The 26,015-nt window shown below is 46.2% G+C and overlaps 2 protein-coding genes across 3 annotated transcripts in view; both read left to right on the top strand.

The window, feature by feature from the left end:
- The window catches only part of galntl6 (polypeptide N-acetylgalactosaminyltransferase like 6), a 130,599-nt gene extending 128,611 nt beyond the window's left edge, over positions 1-1,988 (top strand). The window contains exons 11-13 of the mRNA XM_036517112.1: positions 223-339; positions 1,141-1,290; positions 1,793-1,988. Coding sequence (XP_036373005.1) covers positions 223-339; positions 1,141-1,290; positions 1,793-1,960 — 435 coding nt within the window. The 3' untranslated portion in view covers positions 1,961-1,988. The remainder of the gene's footprint in view (positions 1-222; positions 340-1,140; positions 1,291-1,792) is intronic.
- A 4,628-nt stretch (positions 1,989-6,616) lies between these two features.
- galnt7 (UDP-N-acetyl-alpha-D-galactosamine: polypeptide N-acetylgalactosaminyltransferase 7) lies at positions 6,617-25,613 on the top strand. 2 transcript variants are annotated; one of them, XM_036516782.1, is made up of 12 exons: positions 6,617-7,046; positions 8,569-9,020; positions 17,741-17,907; positions 19,066-19,196; positions 19,414-19,493; positions 20,870-21,052; positions 21,948-22,065; positions 22,635-22,757; positions 23,460-23,678; positions 24,126-24,224; positions 24,375-24,503; positions 25,135-25,613. In XM_036516782.1, exons 1-12 carry the CDS (start codon positions 6,924-6,926, stop codon positions 25,270-25,272), a joined length of 1,962 nt encoding a protein of 653 aa, XP_036372675.1. In that variant the 5' UTR covers positions 6,617-6,923; the 3' UTR covers positions 25,273-25,613. The 2 variants fall into 2 exon arrangements, with proteins under 2 accessions (XP_036372675.1, XP_036372674.1); XM_036516781.1 differs by lacking the exon at positions 20,870-21,052 and adding an exon at positions 20,427-20,609.
- Positions 25,614-26,015: the final 402 nt, after the last annotated feature.

The raw sequence follows: 26,015 nt of genomic DNA, 5'->3' as shown, positions 1-26,015 counted from the left end.
CCCACTGGGGCGCTGCTGCTGTACCCTTGGGCGAGGTACCTAACCCACAGTTGCCTCAGTGAATATCCAGCTGTGTAAATGGATAACATGTAAAAACTGCAACGTATGTAAGTTGCTTTGCATAAGAGCATCTGCTAAATGGCAATAACGCAATGTAATGGTCAGAGAGGTAAAGCCTCTGCTTGTAGCTGACCTGGAATCAGTCTGACCTTTCGCTTGTAGATCCGGAACGCGGCGTCTGGCCTGTGTGTCGACAGCAAGCACGGGGCCACGGGGACAGAGCTGCGGCTGGACACCTGCCTGAAGGAGGGAGCCGAGCGCACCTGGGCGCACGAGCAGGTACTGCCAGGAGCTGCTTATCAGGGCCAGCACTGCACACAGCAAGGCCTATCGGGGCTGGTACTGCACACAGCAAGGCCTATCAGGGCCAGCACTGCACACAGCAAGGCCTATCAGGGCTAGTACTGCACACAGCAAGGCCTATCAGGGCTGGTACTGCACACAGCAAGGCCTATCAGGGCTGGTACTGCACACAGCAAGGCCTGTCAGTGTAGCATAGAGGTAAGGAGCAGGGCTTGTAGCCGAAAGGTTGCTGGTTCAATTCCCTTCTGGGCCACTGCTGCTGGACCCTTGGACAAAGTACTTAACCCACAATTGCCTCAGTAAATACCTAGCTGTATAAACTGATAACATGTAAAAAAAACTGTAACCTATGTAAGTCACTCTGGATAAGAGAATCTGCTAAATGCCAGTAATGTATTGTAATGTAATACTGAACAGCAAATCTATCAGGGCCAATACTGTATACTGCATAGCCTATCAGGGCCAGTACTACACACAGCATAGCCTATCAGGGTCATTATTGCACACAGCATAGCCTATCAGGGCCATTACTGCACACAGCATAGTCTATCAGGGCCATTACTGCACACAGCATAGCCTACCATGGGCAATACTATACACAGCACAGCCTATCAGAGCAGGAGCTGTACACAGCATAGCCTATCAGGGCTGCCACTGGCAAAATTTTACTAGTGACACAGGTGCTATAACTGGCTCCAAGTCAGAGCACATGAACATGTGTGTGAATGTTCTTACACAAATGGATTCTGCAAACTCTCTGCGATTATGATCCCTCAGATCTTCACCTTCGGCTGGAGGGAGGACATAAGACCGGGGGACCCTCTGCACACCAGGAAGTTCTGCTTCGACGCCATCTCCGGCAGCAGCCCGGTGACGCTGTACGACTGTCACGGCATGAAGGGCAACCAGCACTGGCGTTACACCAAGGTGAGAGACAGCCCCGCCACTGCCCCCGCCAAGGGCATGAGCTAGTGATTAAGCTCACTTTAGCCACTCTGAGGGGCGTGGCTAACCCTCTGCAGTGACCCTTCCACACCCTTAAGGCTTGCATGATGCTGTCAATTGTGAAATTTTCAATAACGACATAAAATGGGAAAGGGGAAGAAACCAGGCTAATCTGCAGCACTCTGCATGGGCATTTGTCTGAGAAATTGTGTTTTAAAGAGGGGAGCCTTACTGTTTTATAGGTTAATAGGCATTTTTACAAAGTTGATACCTTTTTAGCATTCATTATAACCAGTAATATTCTTCCTCGGAGCAGTTTGACTGCGAAAACTTTTAAACCCCTCACCATGAAATGAAGCCCATTTTCCTGTTTGATTCCCCTCCGGCTGTAATCCTGAGGGGAGGTTGTCTGAGATAAGAGAGGGGATTATGACCGTGACCGCGCCGGCGGTGACCGCGTTTCCTGTTCTCCCTTTGGTCGCAGGATAAGTCTCTGCAGCACTTGGTGAGCGGCGGCTGCATGGACTCCAGCCCCAGCGATAAGAGGATTTTCATGAACAAGTGCAACCCGTGGTCAGAGACGCAGCAGTGGCTGTTCCAGCACGTCAACGTCACGGTGCTGGACAAGTTCAACAGCCCCGCCAGCTCCTAGGGTCGCTGCCCCCCCCTTGCTCCCACCCCCCTCCACCCCCGCAACTCACTGGCGCACACAACAGCCAACGACCGCCCTCCTGGACCGCCTGGAGCCTCGGTGAGGACATGTTCCGCAGTCACGTGTCTCTCTTCCGACTGAGGCCCACATCTCAGGAGCTCCAAAGGGTCTAAAGCCGCCCAGCTGACCGGATTTTAAACTTCGCAGCGGGTTTTAGCTGTCGGGCCGGCCGAACGCGAAAAAGACCACAAATTGGGATTTGACCCCAGTCACCTTGCTGGTCAAGGAAACAAAAATACAAAACACACGTTTCTTTTTTTAGCTCAAGGTCGAACTCAGGTCCTACCACTCCTGCTGGGCGTATGAGAAGACTGGCTGTGGCGTACTGTTGTAGGTTTTATGGAAGAAAGTTCTCAGCCTCTGACTCAAAAGACCGTACGATGGATTTGGCAAGGTGACTCTCAGCACCTTTCCAAGGAAACCTTGCCTCTGTGTTAGCATTTTTATATTGCTGTTTATTTTTCATCATTGTTTTACTCATGTATTTTTTTGTATTTGCTCTTGCCCAGTATACATGTGTGGATTTAACTGAATGAGGTTATTATTTCAGACTCCGGTCAAGCTAAGGTTATCATGGAGAGCAGTAAACCGGGCCATTCACCAATTGAAATCACAACAGAAATGATTATTTATTAATACTGACACAGGTTCGATTCTGTATAAAAACATTTTGTATGGAGAAAATGATACATTAAACCTGACATGATAATTTATCATCTTTATTACATTTTGTGTGTGTAAGCGTGGGTATGAGTGTGTTCGTAACTGATGTGTCTGGAATGGGAATTTGGTTAATTATGTCACCTTATTATGGTTGTGCTTATTAGTTGTACATACTCACACACTTAAGACTCATGATGAATAGCAATGACATGTTTCAGGCATCTAGAATTCCCAATATGGTACCAGCATGTTACGTGGGTGCCCTCTACTGGTGATTTTTTCACAATGCGCATTCCACTTTTGAGACCACACACTGGATATTTGGGAATGGTCTCTGCTGCTAAGGTCTCAGTGCAGAAATATATTTCAGGCAGGCACATACTGAGCTCTCACAGTTCCATGCAGAATAGTAAAGAGGTCTTCAAGTTCTCCGAGCTCAAGACATTGGCTGGCCTGGTAATATCCCTTTTAATTTCTTTTTGGTTGTCAATTTCAAATAATATTGACCCATACTACATGTCACAGTTTGATAAAAAGAGAAATCTGTAAAATTATACAAACATTTTTATACCCATAAATTGTTTGTTGCCTTTATGCAAGACTCATAGTGATTTCATAGCTCATAGTAAATCTTCTCCATTTCATTTTCAGTGATGGGATTTGCCCACTATTTAGCTCACAATCAGTGCAATGCATTCCAGAAGAAATCCCTCAGTCAGACTGTAATCACATGATCAGGTTAAAGCTCAGAAATGAATCCCTATGCGCCATCAGAAGCTTATGTTTGACCTGCCTTGCTTTTGAATCTCGCAACTTTATCAGACAGAAGTCTGTGGACATAATTTCAGTCATCATCATATTTCACAGTTATGCTAATGGTGTGGCAGTTTGGAGTTTAGTTTACATTTCCACAGCCACTAGATGGCAACAGAGTTAAGAGGATTAACCCCGGTCTACTTGGCGTACAGTCAGAAGAGGATTTCACCATGTGGTACAGTATTTGGGCTAAATATTTACAACTGTCAGCCCAAAATCCAAAATGTGTAGCGACATTTCAGTCACCCTACATAACTGCACAACTGTTCAAGCATTTTTGTGTCAGTTCATGGATTCAGGATCAATTTGCATTTAATTTCTAATTTCATTAATTTAAATCTTAAGGCCTGTTAGTGCTTCAGTCAGACTAAATTCAGACATCAGTTTTTTTTTTCTTTTTATTTTGGTTTATTTGGGCTTTTTACAATATCGCCTTTAAACCTGCCTTTAATCTCTGATCACAGCTGTTCATTTTCCTTCCAACACATCTTACGGATCAAGGTGAAAAGATGTTTTGTACAGAAACTGAAAGAGCTTTGAATAAAACCATCAGACAGGATCTGTCCTTCCACAGGGAATGTCTGTTTGTTATTGCTGTGTGGCATTTTTTGTGATTTTTTTTTTTCTAATCGGGACAAGGACAACATGTTTGAGAAATATTATAAAAGTGACACCTTTAGACAACTTTAAAATGTCATGCATACAGGTGAGGGATAACAGTGTATCATCTCTGAGAAAACCATTCCTAAATGTAAACAGACTACTTGCCAAGCCTGTTCTCTGTCATTGATCTTTGTCTGTCCTGTGAATGTCGTAAAGTGCTACACTATCTACTTACCCCAAGAGCCATGTCATATTACTGCAGCATTCAAACATGCATATTCTGATTCTTACAGCAGACAGTATTGTATTCTGTTGAATTACATATGATTATGCATAATGCAGAACACTTAGCTAAATGCAAATAAGGGGAAAGTTCTGTATTTCCCCAAACAATGACTTGGGAGTACAAATAAGAACAAAGTGTGCTGATGTCAATGGCAAGGCACAAAGTGGGAATTTAAAAGACAACAAAATCCTGTCTTATTATTCAGGATATAAATGAAGCCTTACCAGTCCCGTTCTAAATAAATAAATAATTACATGATGATGATGATGATGGTGATGGTGATGATGATGATCCAAGATCAGTTTACCCAACTCCAAATCCTAACCTCATCATTGTGTCTTTAGATGGGGAAGGCTGACTTAGTTACACAGCTGCAGGGCAGAAACCACCTATACCTGCCTATGGTAAATAATTAACAGGATACAAAACATTTTGTGGGAAATTAGCTCAGGGCTCAGTTAATGAACAAACACAGATAGAGCCGGAACACGCCCTAAAATTCAACAGAGCAAACTCATAGCCACAGAGCAGCCTAGCCCTCTTCCCAAAGGAGCACACTTCCCTCCACAGCCAGAATGCTACATTCCAGTATGCAATTCCTCAAAGAGGGAAAAAAAATTATAGAGATATTCACAGAAACCAAAAACCAAAAACCAAAAACAAGATGCAACACTTGTGTTCTGTTTACAGTGTACAGAGAGTTCTGAGATGTGACTGTGATTGTGTTGCTGCCATTAATAGCATGATGATTGGCTCACATTTTCTTTGCACCTGTCAATTTACACATCTTCAGTACCTGTTGAAGGAAATCAGTGTCAGCTCCTAAACCAGGAGCAGGAAAACAGGGTCCTTTTTTGTACAGCAAATGGTGTCACGGTTACTCGTTTCCTCCTTTAAAGGCCTTCTGCTAACTGGGGCGTTGTGCCTGTTCAATGCTTTGTCTGCATCTGGTCAGTCTGCCAAATTCAGCTGCGGTTGCACAGAATCCACACCTCTGTCAGCCTCTGTGTAGGGCTGCCCAGCATTCGGCCAGCTCTGCTGGAAAGCCCCTCAGATCCCTGACGCACTCGCCACACAGAATCACCAGCAACAAAACTGGGAAAAAAAAAGGTCATGTGATTGAGGGATGGCCTTACTGGTCTGCACAGAGGGAGAGAGAGGGGCCTCCTGCCAAGTCCTCAGTTACACAAAAGCATTTTTGGAGCTCTCTGCTGTGCTGTGACACTTCCTTGCGCCCTTCCAGTCAGGATTTCCTGCCACAGAGAGCTGGAGAGAGAGGCGGCAGGCTGGAGGTCTCTGCGAAGAGGGGAATTCGGGTTTGAGGGGACTGCCAGGGCCACTGGCGATAGAACAAAATGGCTGATGGGGAGGTAGAATGGAGACCCAGATGTCCTCAAGAAAGACACCATTGACCAAACCAAACCTATGACCTTGGATCTGACTCCCTTGCAGCCAAAGCACACCGATAGCTTGTTGAGCTCCTACAGCTCCTCCAAACCTCCACCAGCATGATTGCAAACAGACACAAAGTTGTGGAGCACAGGCCTGGTGCTATGGGGGTGCTTAGAGGTGCATTGCACCCCCAGACAGACCTCAGTGCACCCCCAGTTGTCTCCTTATATCCTGATTTATACATAGTATTTATTATTTTTCGTGCACCCCTGTGGATTGCAATTGCACCCTTCTGTAGTTTCTCCTGGCGCTGAGCCTGGTAGAGCAGAAATGCTGAGATAGCTCCTCAACACCCATCATTGGACCCTAAAGCTGGATCCATCTCAGTGGGTCCTCAGCCATAATCCCCTTTTATCCAGTCAAGACAACAACAACCAGTATCGCCAAGGTTGAACTCCGAGGCTCGCTATCTAATTACCTGAGAGCTTGGCTCCACTTCTCGTCTCTAAACTGTGATAACTGCTGTTGGTGTAGTCTAAGTGCAAGTATGGTGCCCACTGCCTAGATTTGGCAGAAAATGACAATGACCTTCAGTGCAGAAATACAATAGGTTGTGGGAGGAATCGTAGAAAAAGCATAGAGATTTTAGAATTTCAAACCAAATTAATCAATGCATACAACTAGCTACATATGTATATGGAACACAATTTGCAGTAATGTAATGAATTGCCCACTGATACCAATTTAACTATCAGATTATTATCTGTGTGGCAAGGCACGTGCGGGTCTGCTATCCATGATCGTTGCGACACAAGCCACTGCAGGTTAGACTCAGCCGCGGCTTCCTGGTTTCGCATCCGTGTGAACATGCAGGTGTGAACACAACGTGGCCGGGACTGGGAAAAGGGGGACCTGCCGTAATCAGCAAAGCCCGTTCGCATGTGTTGAAAACTTTCAGTTCGCAAGGCGGCGTGACAGAGGAGGGGGCGGTCACAGCGGGAGAGGCCGGCCGAGAGATAAGAGGGATTCGATCGGGAGAGGAGTGAGGAGCAGCTGCGTGGGGAGGTGACGGGCACAGGCAAGGGGCCACGGCCAGCTCATTCCGTTCAAAAGCTAGCAACCCAACGCTAGTTAGTCTTTACAATGAGATTGAAAGTAGGATTCATCCTTCGCAGTTTATTAGTGATCGGAACCTTTTTAGGTCTGGTGGTGCTCTGGTCTTCCCTTTCTCCAAAACCAAACGATGATAACCCATTCGCTAAACTGGTAAGTAGCGACCTGTTTATTTCGAAGGTAAAATAATGCTGTATTTGAATTATGATTTGCGTTAACCTGAAAGGCGATCACAGGTTTGTAACCAGCTGTATTGTGTTTATTCGTTTATTCAGTAACGATTAATTTATTCAGTAAGATAGGTAGCTAGTTGGCTAGCTAGTCCCGGTCGTTGTCATGGAGATCTCCCAGTCTCGCATGCTAGGTAACGTTAGCTAATCTCGTTAGAAATATTTCACTAGTTAGCCAGAAGCCTTACTACAGAGAAAGGAACGGATGCGATTTGTGCACCGCAATGAACGCCAATGTTAGGTAGCCAGCTAACCTGGTAGCCGACTTAGCTAACAATGCTGCAGTGAGACCACCAGATTGTGAATGTCCGCTTTGGTCATCACCGTGCAATCGCTTTGACACCCCACGCAAACCCGGAAGAACGGCTTTATATTAGTGTTATTACTCACTGCTGTCTGCGGGGCCTCCACAATATTTAACTAAGTCGCTAACTAGGCGGCTTGCGTGGCCTTAGAGCAAAAACTCCTGACATCTGTCTGTTCTGTACAGCTGGCTCGCAAGGAGGTTAGCTACAAACCAGCAAGGTTAGCCAGCTAGCTAAGTGAATTGTCCATTGACACAGCATTGCTGTGATGCACACTGGCATTTATTAATGTCCTAACGTTTTCTCGGTGTCTTTTTGCGTAATATTGCCTATTTCGATCGTTCAACATGTCACACATTACAAAGAGCGCTAGACGTGTATCGTTAGTCGTTTGAATGTGTCAAAGGGTAAAGGCTGTCAGAGGTCTGTCTATGGAGGGATTAGCGCAATTGCTGATACAGCAGACTTAAATAAATACAACGTTCACTTACTGCAGTCCAATCTGCTATACGAGGAAGCGGCTGGATAACTTGCAGCAGACATGCACAGTATTTTTCGTTCTGAATCTTGACACACGTTACCTTATCGACCTGCATGGATGTATTCACCCTGACCATTTGCTAGTCAGCAGTAGCCTCACAGGTATAAGCGATGGTGTAATTTTTGATGTGCGTATCGAGGTTCTTGCCAGTTAGCCTTTTAAAACAGCCTTTTTGTGTGTCAGTTCTGTAGCTGGCACAATCAAAAGTATCAAATAATCTCAAAGAATATTTATTGATATTGAACTCTTTGGAAGGTTGTGTAGTATAGTTTTGTAGTATAGTTTTGCCATAAACAAATGAATGTGGACACAGTCAGAAAATCATCCAGTCAGTCTTTTAAAGAGCTACAGGTTAGTTCAGTAAACACCATGTAGCAATCCTTTGGGGGTGGATAGACGTGTAACCAACATTTTATACTCTACATACTGGTTCGTCCATCTTATATGTTTTATGCTATGCTATTGTGTTGATTCCTTATCTCTGGGTTACAAAATAATAATTTATAAGATTTTACAATGTGAGAACCAAATATTGGCGGTGATATTGTGAACCAACATTATTGCCCACATTCTGAGGTGTAATTCTCTTCACTGCACAGGACGGAAGGGATGGAGCTAACCTGTTACCCAACGCCAAGAGCAACATCTTGGACCAGATCAAGCCGGTTGTTCCCTGGCCCCGCGTGGAAGGCGTGGAGGTGGACCTGGACTCCATCCGGCAGAAGAACGAGGACAAGGGTTTGGATAAGCACCCGAGGGGCAGGGTGCAGAACCAGCAGAACATCATGCAGAAGCAGTATGTCACCTTCAAGCCGCACACCAACGCGTACACGGACCCCGTGCTGAAACGTGGGGTACTGGGCAACTTCGAGCCGAAGGAGCCGGAGCCCCAGGGCATCCCCGATGGACCGGGGGAGGGCGCCAAGCCCTTCGTCCTGGGCTCCGAATACAAGGAGGCCGTCCAGGCCAGCATCAAAGAGTTCGGCTTCAACATGGTGGCCAGCGACATGATCTCCCTGGACCGCACCATAAGCGACATACGGCATGAAGAGTGAGTATGAGCTCTCAGACAGTCAGAATGGTGCTGCGAACGCACAGGCAATAACACACCGTGTTTTAATCTGAATTGCACTGCAAACGTGCTGATATTAACGCGCTGTGTTTTAATCAGAATCGTGGTGCAAACACACCGCTGTCAACACACTGTTTTAATCAGAACTGCCTTGCAAACGCCCGGTTATTAACATGCCATGTTTTAATCTGAATTGCGCTGCAAATGCACAATTATTAACACACTTTGTATTCATCAGAATCATGATTATCATGAATGTCATGATTCTGTCATGATTATCATTAATCATGCAGACACAGAGTTATGAACACGCTGTGTTTTTTTTTTTACGGCATTTGGGACACCTATAAAGTAGCACGGTGACAGTTAGGGTGGAGCTGGCTTGTGTAGAGGTGTGCAGACGTGTCATCAGCCAGTTTGTAGGAGCGGCATGACTCAGGTCCGCAGTGGAATCTAGGAGCGGTGTTCTTTTCAGATGTCACAGACGGGGCCAGACTAGGGGAGGCACACCTGTTTTTGTTACTCTGTGCAGTGTGAAGGCCAGGGCCTGCTGTTCTTTCCGCCCACTGCCAAACCTCTGCGCATTCGTGTCCTTTGTAAGGCCATGTTTTGACGTTGTGGTGCCCTAGCGAAGACAGTAACTGGTCCACAGATATTACACCTTTGGCAGACTAACATGTTATAATCTGCGCAATCGTTATTTCCAGGAAGCTATTTGTGAGTGGCAGATGCTATCTTGAGCTGTCAATCCCAAGATAGCATGTGTTCGCCATATTAAATTCCATTGATGCTTTTAAATACAGGTTATATATGGGACTCTCAACCCTAGATTGGAATCTGTAGTCAGGCAGGTTCTCCTGCTCTCTTCAAAACTGGACTCGGCTAGAAAATTGGTGTAGAGTTTACAGTAAAACACATGAGAGGTTCAAGAACCTCACTTTCCCTTATTTCAAATGAAGCAAAGCCGTGTAAGCTGTGTGCACCAGGACTCAGGTGTGTGGAATGACTTTATCATCAGTGTTTTCCTGTGCACACACCTTTTTTGTACACACACCATTACCACAGGCAACTGTCTCTTGTAGTAGTGCTTTTTTGGCACTGTTATTTGCAGAATGCGGATCTTGATGCCAAACGGACAAAGAGAAACGTGATCAATGTCTGAGCATATTCCCAGCAGCCATGACCTTTCGGCTCTTAATGATGAGGTCATTTGCATTGAACATGGTCATTAAAGGGGAGGTGTTCAGGAGTTCAGAATGTGCTCACTCTGGTACAAAATAAATCAAACATAAATCAGAATAAATGAATTCAGTACCGAAGGAAAATTCTATAGACTTAAAGGGCACTTGGGTCTGTTAATCAGAAACTTTACCTTTAACTTTAACTTTGACAGTTAACCCCAGAGAAGGTGCCTAGTCATGCAGTACTTCTAATATTGTTAACTCTGTATGGTTTTTCTCTTGTGTTGTATTGTACCTCACTTTTAGGTCGCTTTGGATAAAAGCATCTGCCAAATCAATAAATGTAAATGTAAATGTAGTCAGACCTATCAACTGCATGCTAAATCAGTGGCTCCCACAAGGCTAATGGCGTGTCCAGCAGAAACCGCTCCCTTGGGGTGAACTGTTAGCCAGTACCACCCTGGGTTCTTTTAGCACACTGCTGTGTCCATAGGCTAAGAATTTTGAAACCCCAGCTGCCTGTGGCATCTTTTCTAATGTCCATATTTTTAGGTCAGCGTTTCTTCAGCCCTGCCTGGGGACCAGGCACTGGGTGAAGTCAGGCTCACTGCAGGGGCTGGAGATGTCTGACAAAGCATTCAGACCTCATTAAAGAGTAACGGTGGTTTCCAAAGTCACTGCAGTAGTTCCCACTTGCAGCTGGGATGTCCCACTGCATCAGAGAGCGGTGCCAAACATTTAACCAGCGAGCAATACTTTCACATTGACTGCTACGGAGGGAGGCAAAAGTGCCCATGTTTATCAGATGCTCCCAATCAGGTATCAGCTATCAGGTAATCCCACGATGCTGACATATGTACACATTTATACAGATCTGCTATAAAAGGTCTGTCCATTTGCATTCCCACACCGATTAGGTTCTGTTTAGTGTTTTTCAAAATCTGCATAAATTTCAGGAACATCGTACTGTGCAGAAAGGCAGAACGTTTTAGAAGCTTTGAACCAGAGACACAAGAATTGATGGTTTTGTTTTTAGTTTTATTCATATGATGTTATACAGAGATATCCATCAAAAGGAGCTCTCTGATTGGCCCCAAGTTGTCAGTGTTCCAGAATCACGCATCTGATTAATGGGAGGCACAAGAAAAAACAAAAACGCAGATGACAAAGATGACAAGGCTCTTGGCTAAGCAAGAGCTTTTCTCCCTCCCTGTGGGAATGAATTGTAGAAGTGGATCTTTTGAGTTTTATAAAATACGGCCTTCTGAGGGTCTCGTCACGCCACCGAAGCCTGGCCTCACGTTGGTCAGACGATGACACGGCGTTTCAGATTCTGGGAAGGTGTGCTGTCACAATAGGGCCGGACAGCGTGTGTGACACGCTGGGTTCCGCACCACTGCGTTTTTCCTCCCCAGAATCCGCATCATCAAAGCGACGGGCCGTAGTGCAGGCCCGGCCTGCCTTTGAGTCATCCGAGCTGGCGGGATTATGCGGGATAGGATTGCGGTTGATTAGAGCACTGCTTTGAAATCGGGATTCATACAAAGCTCGGAGAGGGAAAAGTGGTGAAGCTCCCTCATACTGTGATTACAGTGTTTGCATAGCAGGCATGCTTAACCCAGGGCAGCCTTCAGTGGCATTTAACACAGGTGGTAAATATTAAGCACAAGACAGTAAAATGCACAAACAAACCAGCTAAATGAATTAAAGTGCATTGTTACTCCTTTGCAAGGACATCAGAAACCTCTTCTTGATGAGCACGTTTGATTGAGGGGTGTAAGCCCATACAGTCTCAGGACTGTTCAGGGCGTTGTGCTTTGTAGAGCTCAGGACCAAATGGTGGATGTCCACCCCCTCTCCTGCTGGCTTCAGGAGTATGGCAGTGTTCCCTTGCCTTAGTGAGGACACATAAATTGAGCACTCCTTTTAGATAGCCCAGCACACAAGATCCACCATCAAGGTGACCAAGCGATAAGTTCCCCATAAACACAAGCAACCGGTGATCTTAACCACCAGCGGCCTTACCTTACAGCGATAGAGGTCTGTCCCGACGGTCTGTAGTCTGATGCCATCCAGGGGTCTGTGTACGCGCTAATGACCTTCGTGCAAAGTAACAGCACATAGATCACGCCCTGCCTTTGTGGTTAGGGACTCCTCAGTCTTCCGCCACTAAAGCTGTGCATGTGATTTAGTGTAGAGTGATAAACATGTCAGCCATGTTGTTGATCCTTACGTGTTTTTGGCTGAGCGGCTTTACAGCCAGAGAAATGGTGGGGTGTCTCTCCCTGGCTTATCAAGCCCGTTCACACCAGAGCCTCTACCAGTAATGTGGCGGCACTGAGCAGAAGCAGATGGGGGCTTGGCGCTAGGTTTGGGTTGGAGCTTTGCAGCAGAGGGTGCAGTAAGGCCAGGGACTGGGGGCTTGTGCAGTGGAGAGAGGAGGATGGAGAAGGAGAGACTGCAGGAGCTCCAGTGACCTGTAGCACAGCACCATCAGGGCTGATCACATTGCTCAAACCAGTTTAGCACGAGGGAGTTTAGGAAGCTGGAAGAGCCAGGTAAGGTCTGAGTGGAATCTGAGTCCGTGCGTGCTGCTACGAGCAGTGGTTGCACAATACTGCTAGCAAAATCGAGTACGTAGAAACCTCGAGCAGGTTTTGTATTCTAGTCACCTGGATTTGTAATGTTGTGCATTTTGCAGTCAAATCGAATCGAACGCAGTGCGTCGCTGCGGTGCGGGGCGCGTTGGTGTGTGGGGAGCCGGGGGTGGGGGCCGCTGTGAGGGCAGCAGAAGCGCAGGTGTGCGTGTGCTGACTGTGTGGGCCGATGCGGCTCCTAGCCAGGCGCTAAGCGGCGCGAGCGCGCAGAGTTACAGGCTGACACCCGAGAGGACGAGGCTCACGCCGCGGATGGAGCGAGGAGACACCTGCAGGTGAAGGCTATTACCACACGCCGCGCTCACGCTGCAAAAAAAACCTGTCAGAGCTTGGCTCGTCATCAGAAGGTTGTTGGTTTGCCCCCCCAGGGCAAATTGTTGCCGTTGAACCCTTGTAGAAGCACCCGCTCCACTAAATGCCTGGCTGGATGCATGGTATTTAGAAGTGAGAGCTATGTAAGTCACTTTGGATAAGGGTGCCATTGTTTTAACCATCTGTAGATGAATATAATACAAGCATATGGGCTGCGATGAGATGCTGTTGGTTTTGTTGTGCGACTTAAAATAAACACAGCGAGAAGGATGTGCTGTGTAACAATGCGAGAATTAATTGGTCACATATTTCCCAGCCTGCACAGAGAGGGGATAATGGCACAGTCACTAAACGTACGATGACTGGTGGGCTGCGAGTAGAAAAAATACAATGGCAAGGAAGCAAAGAGATGTGAAACCTTCAGAGTCCAAGCAGGCAGAAACGGAAGAACAATCTGTGCCTTATTTAGCTCTAAAACTACACTGTACAAGTGGATTTTGACTTTAATATCTGTGTGAAATGGATTAATGGATTAAACTCTTACAGCTATAATGGGTTGCAGATTATGCCTGCCCAGCCATATTGGTGTCGTATGCAAAACTTCATTTAAACCTGTTCAGTAAAATGCTCCAGCAATGCTCACGCACACTAGGAGTCTGATGTCGCTTTGTGAAGGTCCTGAGCACTGCCGATATGGAGCAGTTTAGAAAGGAATAACTTTTCTTGTGAAATGAAAACTCTTGTGTTCAGCTGTAGCCCATGGGAATTCCCAAATGAAGAAAAGGATTCCAAAATGGGATACGTATCCCAAATGTGTGTGTGTGTGTGTGTGTGTATAATGTATGGATACACTAAGCAAGTAGTAGGGAAAACATGCTGGTTTCTGATTTTGTGGTTTTATAACTAAGACTAGAAAGGCTGACTTAATGAACAGAGTCATTTAAGCCCAGTGCCTGTGGCAGCCCTCAGTGCATGTAGGTTGCAATATTTACCATTACCAGCAGGTGGCAGTGTAGGTTCAGCGTTGCAGTGCTTTGAGTTTTGGCGGTGCTCAGATTAGGAATATATCCAGTTTCTTGTATATCACAACTAACATGAACTTGTGGCCCAGTGTTTGTACCAGGTCTTGTTGTACCAAACACATTGCAGCAGCAAATTAAAAATGGTATAGGCTCGATTCATATTCTGGCCTACAGTTTTGTGGTTGTGAATGTATTGTTTTCTACAGTTGTGTGTTTGTAGAGCAGTACAGGGATTGCTAGTGTCTGGGAGAGGGGAGGAAGCTGAGTGAATTTCGTTGAGGGCTTTAAGGGTCAGAAGCCCAGGACGCAAACAGCTCTAATGATACACTCAGCTGTTTCAATTACACCAGCTAAGAGACAGCTGCAGGCCTGCAGTTAGAACTGTCCGTCAGAGGCCTGGCCTGGATGGTCATGAGGAAGATCCGGGAAGAGTAACTGTTGTCTCAGTGCTCAGGGGCGGATTTTTTTTTCAGGGTTTAAGTAAGTCCGTAAAAGCCCCACATAGAAAGGTCATCTCTGCAAGCCAGTGGGTAAGGGACTAGACCACATACGCCATGTAGGACTGTACTTTTCACAAAGATGACAGCATGTGTAGTAACTGGAGATGCCGCACTGTTTGCCACAAAAAACACTCACGTGCCGCATACATAAACTGGCAGAAAAGATGTAGCTGTTGCGCTCTGGGGGTACTGTAAAAATAGTGAGTACAGAAAACGAACAAGGAAAAAAGATTTCTGTAGTAACACTACTGATTCAACATGCTCTGAACGTGGAAGTACTGCCCAGCCCCCAGTAACAGTACCCCCTCCAGCCATTAAGACTGAGGTGAAAAACAGAGATGGTTTGAAAGGCGGTGGATTCCGGCGACCGGAGGGCAGATTAGCTCAGCCTGCTGGGGGTGTGGGTGAGGGCTTTGGTATGGCTGCTTTGTGGGGGTGAGACGCCGGGGGCCCGGGCGGCTCGACTGGATCCTGACTGCTGGAATGTGGTGGGGCTCCATTAAGATTCCAGCGGATCTGTTCACAGCTGTGCTTGAGGTGGGGAGACAGCTGACCCTGTTCTCACACACCAAACTCGCTCTCAGCGTGTGTCAAGTACAGGCAATGCGCACACACACACACACAAACACACACACACACAAGCACATGCATACACACGCATGCATACACACACATACACACACACACAGATTACACGTGCACAAACAAACAAATAAACATATTGTCTTTTAAATCAGATATATATATGTGTATATATATATATATATATATATGTGTGTGTGTGTGTGAATGTATATGTAGATTTATATGTACCTACACTTACATACAGGTCCTCCAGTGTTGTACATTTGTATTGCATAATGTCCTTCTGTTATGTAACACTGAGCTGCAGAAGATGCATTACTTTGATGCCAGAAGGATTTTGGGCCTGTGTGGGCCATACATCTGTCACTCACACATGACACCGAATATAGACTGATCTGCTCAGATGAACACGGTCAGATCTGCTCCCCGGGTGGTGTCCTCAATCTCCGGCCTCGGTGCCCATACGCTGCTGCTCAGGCATCGAAACAGACGGAAGCCCCATGCCCACCGAGGACTACATATGCCGAGTTTGCGTGTCCTTTTTATGACGACACAGCTATGGCTCCTAATCAGATCTTCATAATCCAATTAAGGCTGGCAGGTAAGGCTGGAAAAAATACCCGTTGAAATCCTGCAAACCTGATTACTGCACAGCTTAGCACGCTAAGGATCCAGAGAGGCCACCTAGTGTCTGTCTGTCAGCCCTGATGAAAACGAAAAGCTTGGTATGTTTTTGCAGGTACTGCACAAATTAACTGTGTGTCGGCCTGCAGCAGGCTCGGAGAACAGGGCATGTGAAATCTTATCATGTAAGACCAGGGAAATGCATGCAGCGTCCTCACATACTGTGAGTCTAGTTTTTTTTTAGAGTCTAGTTTAATCATCATGTTAACAGAAATAATCACGTTGGGCACATTTCACAAGTCTGAGCCAAATATTATTTGCATACGACGCTATATGTTAGAGAGCTGAGCCTACTTGCTAGCTAGTTGCTGGGAGACATAGTCCAGCCGCCAACGTTGCAGTTGGATTGAAGAATCAAGTTGGCAAAACATACACTGACTTCACACTGGCCTTGACACGCACCTGGTATTTCCTTGGTAAAGCGGTCTATGAGCGCTTGCTTTATGTGAAAACATGAGTCATGGCTCCTACGGGAAGGCGGGAGAGGGTGAGGGTGTGGAGTTTAACTTGTGGCAGTGTGGTGTTGTTGCTGCCTTGCCATACCCCATCCCACGCTGCCTCTTCCCTCGTACCAACAGCCGGGCACTCCAAACAGCATGTGGCTCTGCATTCTCTCTCACTGCCATCTGAGACAGGAAAAGAAGGCACAATAGCAGGACTTCAAAACCTGTCTCATCTGGATTGCAGCCGCGTGTTTCCTCATGAAAAGTATGACATTATGCCTCGTGGCCCAGGAGTTATTTTCATTCTTACAGGCGAGGCTTGTTTTCCAAAGACACTGCTTTGACAAGTGCAAAAAATAACTGTAATATAATGTAACGTGTGTTGCATTTGAATTATAACATGAAAAATTCTCCTGTAATCAGTGATGCTATGATGTTGAAAATGAACTGTGGGGCTTCGTAGATCATTTTTCTTTTTAAATGTATAAATGTGACATAATGTGTACTGATATCATTCTGCTGTTATCTCTCACCAGCTATAAAGGACTGATAACAGGATTATTGTGGACTGAAGTGAGGCAGGGAGATTAATTAACTTGTTTGTATGGATATGTGGCCTAACAGCATGTGGCTGCTGGTGTGGGGGTTCAGAGGGTTGAGCCTAAAAACACTCTGTACCCTTTTAAACAGGGGCTCCAGTGTGTGGATTCAGGGCTCTTTCAGAGCTAAAAGCGCTCTCAAGGGAAGAAAACCTGCAAGTTTTTTTTTTTTTTTTTTTTTTTTTTTAAAGCTCTTTTTGGCACCGAAACGTGTTTGTGAAAGTGTTCCAGGCAGCGCAAAATGAAAGTGAAAACAAACGCCCCCCAAAAAAAGTTGGACGATGGTTATCAGGAGAGTTATCTTGTGAAGGACCTCGCTTTATGCCAGGTTACATGGTGTTGTTGCAGTGTGAGGGGTGTGTTATCCAGCAGCTTGCTGTCCTGAAGAACAAGCTGGAACAGGATGGTCCTGCACACAGCCGGCAAGGAGCGCGCTCATGCGCCCTGCACACGCACGGTTTGGGCCGCTCACAAAGGAGCCATTTTATCCACTATAATGTAATAAGCAGGCCCGACTGACTGAGAGGCGGTCTGAGCAGGGGATTGTGGGATATGTTTCCCAGAATTCAGGACTCACTGCCTCAGCCGCCTGGGAGGGAGGGATCCCGTTACACCAACGAGAGCCAGATTTTGGGTTGTGTTTGAAATGTACACAAGCATTGAAGGTTTATCCTCCCCATTTAAACCCCCCCTTCCTTCCCTTCCCTTCCCGGCAGGTGCAAGTACTGGCACTACGATGAGAACCTGCTCACCGCCAGCGTGGTCATCGTCTTCCACAACGAGGGCTGGTCCACTCTGATGAGGACGGTGCACAGCGTCATCAAGAGGACCCCCAGGAGATACCTGGCGGAGATCGTCATGATCGACGACTTCAGCAACAAAGGTGACACACAGACGCGGGCGCAAAACAAGGCCCGAGCTAAAGCTAGCCTCACGGCCGCGCAGCTCCCCTGTGGGTCGCCATCTTGGAGCTGTCACCGTTAATCTAGTGTCTCTGAGAACAGTTTCACAACATTACTTTTTTTGGCGTTCATAATTGTCTGTGCGGTATGAGTCAGACATGACTGCAGTTGCCATGGTTGTGGCTGAAGTTACAGCATTCCATTGGGCAACTTGTTTTCAGTGTGACTGGAACCTGATTCTGTCCTTAGAAATTGTTTGTGTATGTTTCATTATACATTTGATATAATCCAAGCACAAGAGCATTAATCATGTGTATATTTGTATATCGCTGCTCATATTAGGAATCAGGCCAAGGCGCATGCAAAAACACACATACAAAAGAGCAAGGTCAACCATAATGTGCAACTACAATCCACTGCCTGACCATCCAATGCCAACACATAGTAGTAAATACCATTCTAAATACAGAGAATGTGCAGCAAACCTGGCCTGATTTCCTGCTGACCAGCCGCTGACTCCTTGTAGCATGTGTAAGCAGCAATAATGTTTCTCCTTGGTTAACACTGGGGGGGGAAACTGAGCTGTTATCCTAAACGTCTTCATTTAAAAAGTGAAGCCCGGCGGCGGCCCGCTGGACTCTCCCCCCCCAGCTGTGCGGTGTCAGATCTGCAGCAGATGGGCTGTCACTGCGCACAGCTGTGGGACGCAGAGGCAGCTGGTAAGTCCTGCTGGCGGGAGAGCTGAGGTGAAACTGCGCCATGGTAACCAAATGAGGAGGGCACAGCGTCGCGGTAACGGCGCCACGGTAACAGCTGCTAGCACGGAATCCTGAGCTCTGTGTAAGCGTCGCTTACGCTGTGCCGATAGGCTTGCTGTGGATGACGAGCTGTGATCCAGAGGAGCTTTGTGATGATGGTCGCGCCTTGTCTCATCGTTCTTAAACGCGGACAGTAAACAGTTATACGCGTAATGTCCATCCTGAATGTGCCACACAGTAATGTCCATCCTGAATGGGCCACACAGTGGTGTCCATTCAAATGTGCTAGATGGTGGCTTTCAGCTTAAGTGTGTCATACAGTAACATCTCGTCCTGAATGCGCCAGACGGTAGTGTTGCAGCCCTTGTCCTGTCTCCTCAGTGCACCTGAGAGAGCGGCTGGAGGAGTACATCAAGCAGTGGAATGGCCTGGTCAAGGTGTTCCGCAACGAGAGGAGAGAGGGCCTCATACAAGCCCGCAGCATCGGTGCCCGCAAAGCCACGGTGGGCCAGGTGGGTCACTGCGCACGCGTGCGTCTGTGTGTGTGTGTGTGTGTGTGTGTGTGTGTGTGTGTGTGTGTGTGTGGGTCTGTGTGTGTGCGTGGCCGTGTGCCGTGCACACACACAGGTGTGTTCTCGTGTACATTTGTGTGCATGAGCGTGTGTGTGCGTGCATACACACGTCTGTGGGTGTGTCTGTTATCACATTGTACGATTATATTCTCCACAGGTTCTGATCTACCTGGATGCTCACTGTGAAGTAGGGGTGAATTGGTACGCCCCACTGGTCGCCCCCATATCCAAGGACAGGTAGTATATTCCACAGACCACAAGAAATCACAAGCCTAAGTGTTCTGATTGAAGTACAGGAAAAGATATTGTTTTCCTGTTTTGACTAAATCAAAGATGAGATTAAATGAACCGGACAGCGCTCCAAACTCAAACTCAAACTTTTTCTGTGTAATCAGAAATGCTGTTCCCCTTGCAGTGTTATCAGTATGCTGCCTTTTCTTACAAACATTCCTGCAGGAATGAAATAGAGCAGGTTCAGGGGCAGCAGAGTGGAACAGTGGCTAGCACACTGCAGTCTGAACCTGAATGTAGCTGTGGCAGACAGCACTGTGTACTGTACCTCGGTCACTGCGATAAAGGAGCTGCTGCTTAACTGGCTGACAGAATATATGAAACGGCTTTAATTTGGCCTTTGGACCTTGTTTGAGGAAATGAATCACAAAAAGCATCCTGCTGCCAGTAGAGGTGTAAACCCCCTGGCTTAAGAATGAAACGATATAATATTGATACCTAAGCAGCAATATACTATATTGGAATATGTCTGAGAGTTCACTTCATTACGGTGCTATACAATTTGATACAATAAATTTCAATAAAGTATGATTCAGCATAACCTTAAAATTGTTCTGTGCTTTTAAAGGAATAGGGTATCCAAGCATTAGTTCATTATATGCCATTGTAACACTCAATGTTAAGAAATAAATCGGTTTGTTGCAAGCAATTTCACCAAAATTACTGCATTTTCATGTATGGCTACACGTTAACAAATAAATTCAGTGGTGTAGATAGATTTTTACATGCAATATCGATACAGCTGTGTCAGTGTTTTTATGTCAGTGTATCAGTATGAATCAGTGTAGTTTTACACCTTTTGCTGCTGATTGGTGGAATGATGTCTTGTCTGTTTCTGAGGATTAACGGCTGTGCTGTTGTTTCTCGTTGATGTTCCAGAACCATATGTACGGTTCCGCTGATAGATTACATAGACGGCAATGTTTATACCATAGAGCCTCAGCAAGGTGGGGACGACGATGGGTTAGCCAGAGGTGCCTGGGACTGGAGTATGTTGTGGAAGCGGGTGCCGTTAAGCAGCCAGGAAAAGGCTAAACGAAAGCACATGAGCGAACCCTATCGGTAAAGCCACCAGAGGACACCCCATCCTCCCCCTATATTGTCCATCTAAGCCCCTCCTCTCTCTCTTTCTCTGTCTCTCTCTCTCTCTCTCTCTGTCTGTCTCTGTGTGTTCGTCCCTGTCGTTTTGTCTCCGCGCACTGTGATGCATGGATTACAACCAATCCCTCCGCCCCCCCCCCACAAACTCCACCCACCACGCTCCACCCACCCCCATACACTCCACCCGCCCCCCACCCCAACCCACATGATAACCACCCCAGAACGCTGTGCACGGTCCCGCTGATCGACTCCATTCACGGTGAACGGTTCGTCTTTGAGCCACAGGGGGGAGGGGATGAGGACGGCTTGGCCAGAGGAGCCTGGGATTGGAGCATGCTATGGAAACGCCTCCCTCTGACTAGCAGGGAGAAGCAGAGGAGATTAACTAGAACTGAGCCCTATCGGTAATTCACAAACAGAAGAAAGGCACCGGAATACAGCATATGGTTCAGTATGCTGTATTTCTGATGCTGCCTGGCTTCCTCCCTGTCATATGCTTGGTGATGGGCGTCTCTCTGGAGAGGAGGCTGTTTGATACTAAACTGCATGTCACTGTGCACTGTGAGGCCCACACCCTTGTGCGGGGTGCATGTGGTACCCCTGGTGCCTTTTGACTACTAACTCAGAAGTGCCCCCTCTAACAAGGCAGTGAGCACTACAGCACTATTGTCCAACTGCTCCATCTCTTTCCTCTTAGGTTATCTACATCTGCCCGTTTCTTTTAAATTGCATGATGTCCAAGGGACCACAGCAACTAACCTAACACCTGCGGTATTTTTAACCCAATGATCCAAGCACACGAATGGTCTTTTAATCTCCCTAATCTCTGTCAGGTTTTGATCCTGCGTATAAACCAGGCTCTTATTGGCTCTTATTTGGCTGGCTCTTATTTCACACTGTTGCTTTGTGTAATCAAGTTGTAATTTTCATGACGTGGTCAATGTAACTCAGAGCATCTTACCTTTCTTTACATTGGTTCATAGATTATTCCACTAAATGGAAAAAAAAGATGCACTCAGGATGTAAGTCTACAGCAAGGGTTCCTTGTGGTGCTAAACATTACCAGAATAAATACCCTGAAGAGCAAGCATCATAGCTACTGTACCTCTCCATATCCAACAACACACTCATTGTTGGTACCTTCTTTGCATGGGTGAACATGTTGATTAAAATACCTGTTGCATTTTTTCAATATTGCTTTATACCTTCAATGTGCCATGCTTGCAGCCTTCCTGCTATCCCACAATGCCTGCTGAAGTTTTCTGTCGGTTCGAGTCTGACTGCTGTTTTGCCTCTCAGATCTCCTGCTATGGCCGGAGGGCTTTTCGCGATCGAACGCGATTTCTTCTTTGAGCTGGGGCTGTATGATCCTGGCCTGCAGATCTGGGGCGGAGAAAATTTCGAGATATCCTACAAGGTAAACGGACAAGTTTGTCCCGTTTGGGCTTACAAGCTCGGCAGTTAGGAGAGCAGTTCCTTACTGTGCAAACTCCAGTGAAAGCTTATTTCACGATGAAAGCAAAGCTGGACGCCGTTGCCAACGCCTGGCTGCGTGTAATATGAATGTGAAAATAAGGAGTGCTTTATCAATCTTACATCTAAGTTATGTAATTTCTGAATAAGGATTAACCTGTCATGCAGCTTTTTCCAGTTTGAACAGGCATCCTCTGGCATTATCTCGATGGTGATGCCAACAGACCACATAATCACGATCATAATAAGGGAGCGGTGTTTTTTTTTTTGTGGTGTTTTTTGTTAGTGCTCTTGTCCACCACTCCAGCACTGCATAATGTACATGACATTTTAAACTTGAATGAAATAGAATGTATAAATAGAATGTATGGGAGGAATGAGCTCCTCGTGTCCTCGGAATACAGTGAGGTCACGGTATTCTTTTCTGGAGGAAATGCGAGAGGAATGTTGGAGGGTTTGGGTGTCGCGGGCACTGCAGTGACTTTTGTCTTCTGCCCGCTGGGTGCTGTGCAGATCTGGCAGTGTGGCGGTCAGCTGCTGTTTGTGCCCTGCTCCCGCATCGGCCACATATACCGGCTGCAGGGCTGGCAAGGAAACCCGCCCCCTGCCCATGTGGGCTCCTCCCCCACACTGAAGGTCAGTCCTCCGCTTACAGTGTTTTCTTTTATCATTATTATCATTTGTTATTTTTATCCTCTTGGTTTGTACGCAAACGCCAGGAAAAATGTTGACCTACCCTGGTAAGTGACCACACATACTTTGCTGAGTTTTCGGTTTATTTGTACTGGTGTGCTTGTACTTATTTTACCACTGGCAAAAGTGGAGTTGGTTTTAGCAGCTGAAAGAGTTGAGAGTGTATTGGAGGGCAGTTGTGTGACACCAGGATTAGAAAGCAGACCTCCTAACCAGAAGGTTGCAAGTTTGAAACCTGGCTGGCACATTGCCATTATGCCTTTTCTGCAGTACTGACCTTGATTTCTTCAGTGAATATTCAGCTGTGAGAGGGTTTATGTTCTAACATTTCCAGGTATACAGGTTGCCATAGAAAAGATAACCTGTTAAAGCTAAAAAGAGATACTTTAAAAACATTATTTGTAATATTCCTGTTCTGGCCTGTCGAAATTAGTCAGGTAACTCCTCATGCTAGCTGTGCTGATAACACTGTTATGTATGCCCTTTATTAAGTGATTACAATTAAGTAGTCTTCTGTTGAACTGATTTTCATGTTGGAGCTGGTCTTTGCAGTGTTTCGGACAGTGATTTGGGCAGGTCAGATGTAAAGTTCTGATGGGGAGCTGAAGAATCCTCACGATTTTTCTTCCCCTTCTACCCCCGCAGAACTACGTCCGCGTGGTGGAGGTTTGGTGGGACGACTACAAGGACTACTTCTACGCCAGTCGCCCAGAGACGAAGGCGTTGGCCTACGGAGACATCAGCGAGCTGAAGAAGTTCAGAGAGGAGCACCGCTGCAAGAGCTTCAAGTGGTTCATGGAGGAGATCGCCTATGACATCCCCTCGCACTACCCGCTGCCCCCCAAGAACCTGGAGTGGGGAGAGGTGCTGGTCTCACTGCTCTTTACCGAACTACGCAGTACATTACATTAGTCATTTAGCAGATGCTCTTATCCAGGCTGACGTACACAAGGTACAGTTTTTACATGTTATCCATTTATACAGCTGGATATTTTACTGAGGCTGGATATTTTACTAATTATGGGTTGGGTACTTTGCCCAAGGGTACAGTAGCAGTGCCCCAGCGAGGGAATCGAACTGGCAACCTTTCAGTTACAAGCCCTGCTGCTTACCGCTATGCTACACTGCCACCGCACTTAAGGGTAAAAGTGGGGCGGTTGCGACGTGTTGCATGCCTGATTATTAAAGAGCACGCTGCTTGAATTTTTATTTTAAAAAAAGGGTAGCTAGCGGAGTGAAAACTGAGAATTTGATCACTCAGCTCCCGAAAGCGGTGAAGGACGATAAAGGTGTGGTGTCTTTCCTGTTTAGATTCGAGGGTACGAGACCAGCTACTGCATAGACAGCATGGGTCACACCAACGGAGGCAACGTGGAGATCGGACCCTGTCACAGGATGGGCGGAAACCAGGTAAAGCCAGATTTACAAATCAATCGCATCAGTTATCTTCTCTCCATTTGCCATGAAGCTATCAGTTTGTCCAACTCTGCAAGGGGATGTGGGTAGATGGTTCCTGTAAGGTGTTTGCTGTGAGCGCACCTTGAACCCTCTCGGTTTCAGCTTTTCAGAATAAATGAAGCCAACCAGCTCATGCAGTATGACCAGTGCCTGACCAAAGGAACAGACGGCTCGGCGGTCATTGTGACTCACTGCAATCTGAACGAGTACACGGAGTGGAAGTACTTCAAGGTCAGAGCTCTTAACTTCTCTCCTGTCAGACAAGCGGAGCAGAATCTCAAATCTGTCTTTTACCTCATCAATTTTCGGCATTAATAACGTAAAAAAAAAAAATAAGGCGGCCATGTTGTGGGTTGTTGTTTCCTGATTGTGGCGATGTCCCTACATGTAAGCAGAAAAGCTTTACATGTGGGTCATGCATGACAAAATCAGGACAAATATAATTTACTGAGATGTATATTCTGGCCCAGAGGGGATGGGCATGCCCCATTCCCTGTTATTCCCCAAGTGGTTCCTCTCTCCTGTCAAAGCGCAGGGACTGTTTTCTTCCCACTGCTGCCTTGGGCTTGCTAGTGAGGTTTTTTTTAATGGAAGATACTAGCTTTTTTCCTTGGAATTCATAACCGTGGTGCTTTTATCGTATTTAGGTCTCTGATTTTTACAATAGTTGAGATATCATCTTGATATCTTCATATCAGTCAGTGTTGTACTGCACAAAATGCTTGACACTAGTGCATAAACTCAGCTGGTGTACATCATGATGAGACATCCCTTTCAACTTGCTTATTTTCAAAAACTGGTGAATGTTCACAGTAAAGATGAGTTGAACGTAACTTGTCAGTTTTTTTTTTTTTTCCCACAGGATATCCACAGATTCACCCACGTTCCCACGGGGAAGTGTCTGGATCGGTCTGACGTCCTGCACAAAGTCTTCATCGCCGACTGCGATAAGACCAAGAGCACTCAAAGGTGGGAGATGAACAACATCGTGGCCGTTTAGCGCTGCGGCCCACGGAACCTGAGGGACCACACCGAGCGGACTGAACAGCAGCTCCCCGTGCTTTGTGAAGTGTAAGTATTGAAACGGAGAACGCTCATTCGTCCACGTCCCAAAAAACACTTCCGCTAATTATCGACTCCTTCATCTCGGATGTTTACACTTTTTCTTCAGTTCCATTCGTTTGATGGTACTCCAGTGGGATTTTGCTCAGGGGTCTTAAAAGCATGTCACTTTTATAGCTGCAAAAATGATGGTCAAGGGTGGAAGGTGTGGTGGTCTGTACAGTTTTTAAGATATTAGAAACTCCAAACACTCCCTTTCATTATGGGTTTTTTTTTTTTTTTTTTTTTTGTGAATACGCTCTACACCCATTTTGGTGTGTGTTTTCCATACATCAAGAGACTTACTGTTGATGGTGTGTCCATCTCACTCCTGTGGTTACAACGTGCCCCAGGTGCATCATAAGAATGAGGCGCTGATGCTGGATATTCTTCATCTGCAAGAGTCGGCTGCCACATTAAGGATGTCGCTATTTGTCACAGTTTGAATGTGTATATTTTGGGCATGTTTATGAAGAAGTATTCATATAATTTTAAAGAAAAACAAATCTATGAGACATGACTGTCTTTTGTTTTTTTTTTTTTTGTTTTATTTTTTATACCAGCTATGGATACCAACTGACATAAATGACTGAGGACTGAGTTTATTTTGTTTCATTGGACTATTTCTTTTCTTGGTTTGGG

Source organism: Megalops cyprinoides, chromosome 22 (genome assembly GCF_013368585.1).
Source record: "Megalops cyprinoides isolate fMegCyp1 chromosome 22, fMegCyp1.pri, whole genome shotgun sequence".
In the NCBI taxonomy this organism is placed as follows: domain Eukaryota; kingdom Metazoa; phylum Chordata; class Actinopteri; order Elopiformes; family Megalopidae; genus Megalops; species Megalops cyprinoides.
The sequence above is the reverse complement of the archived record's forward strand: the minus strand, read 5'-3'. Positions and strand labels throughout refer to the sequence as shown.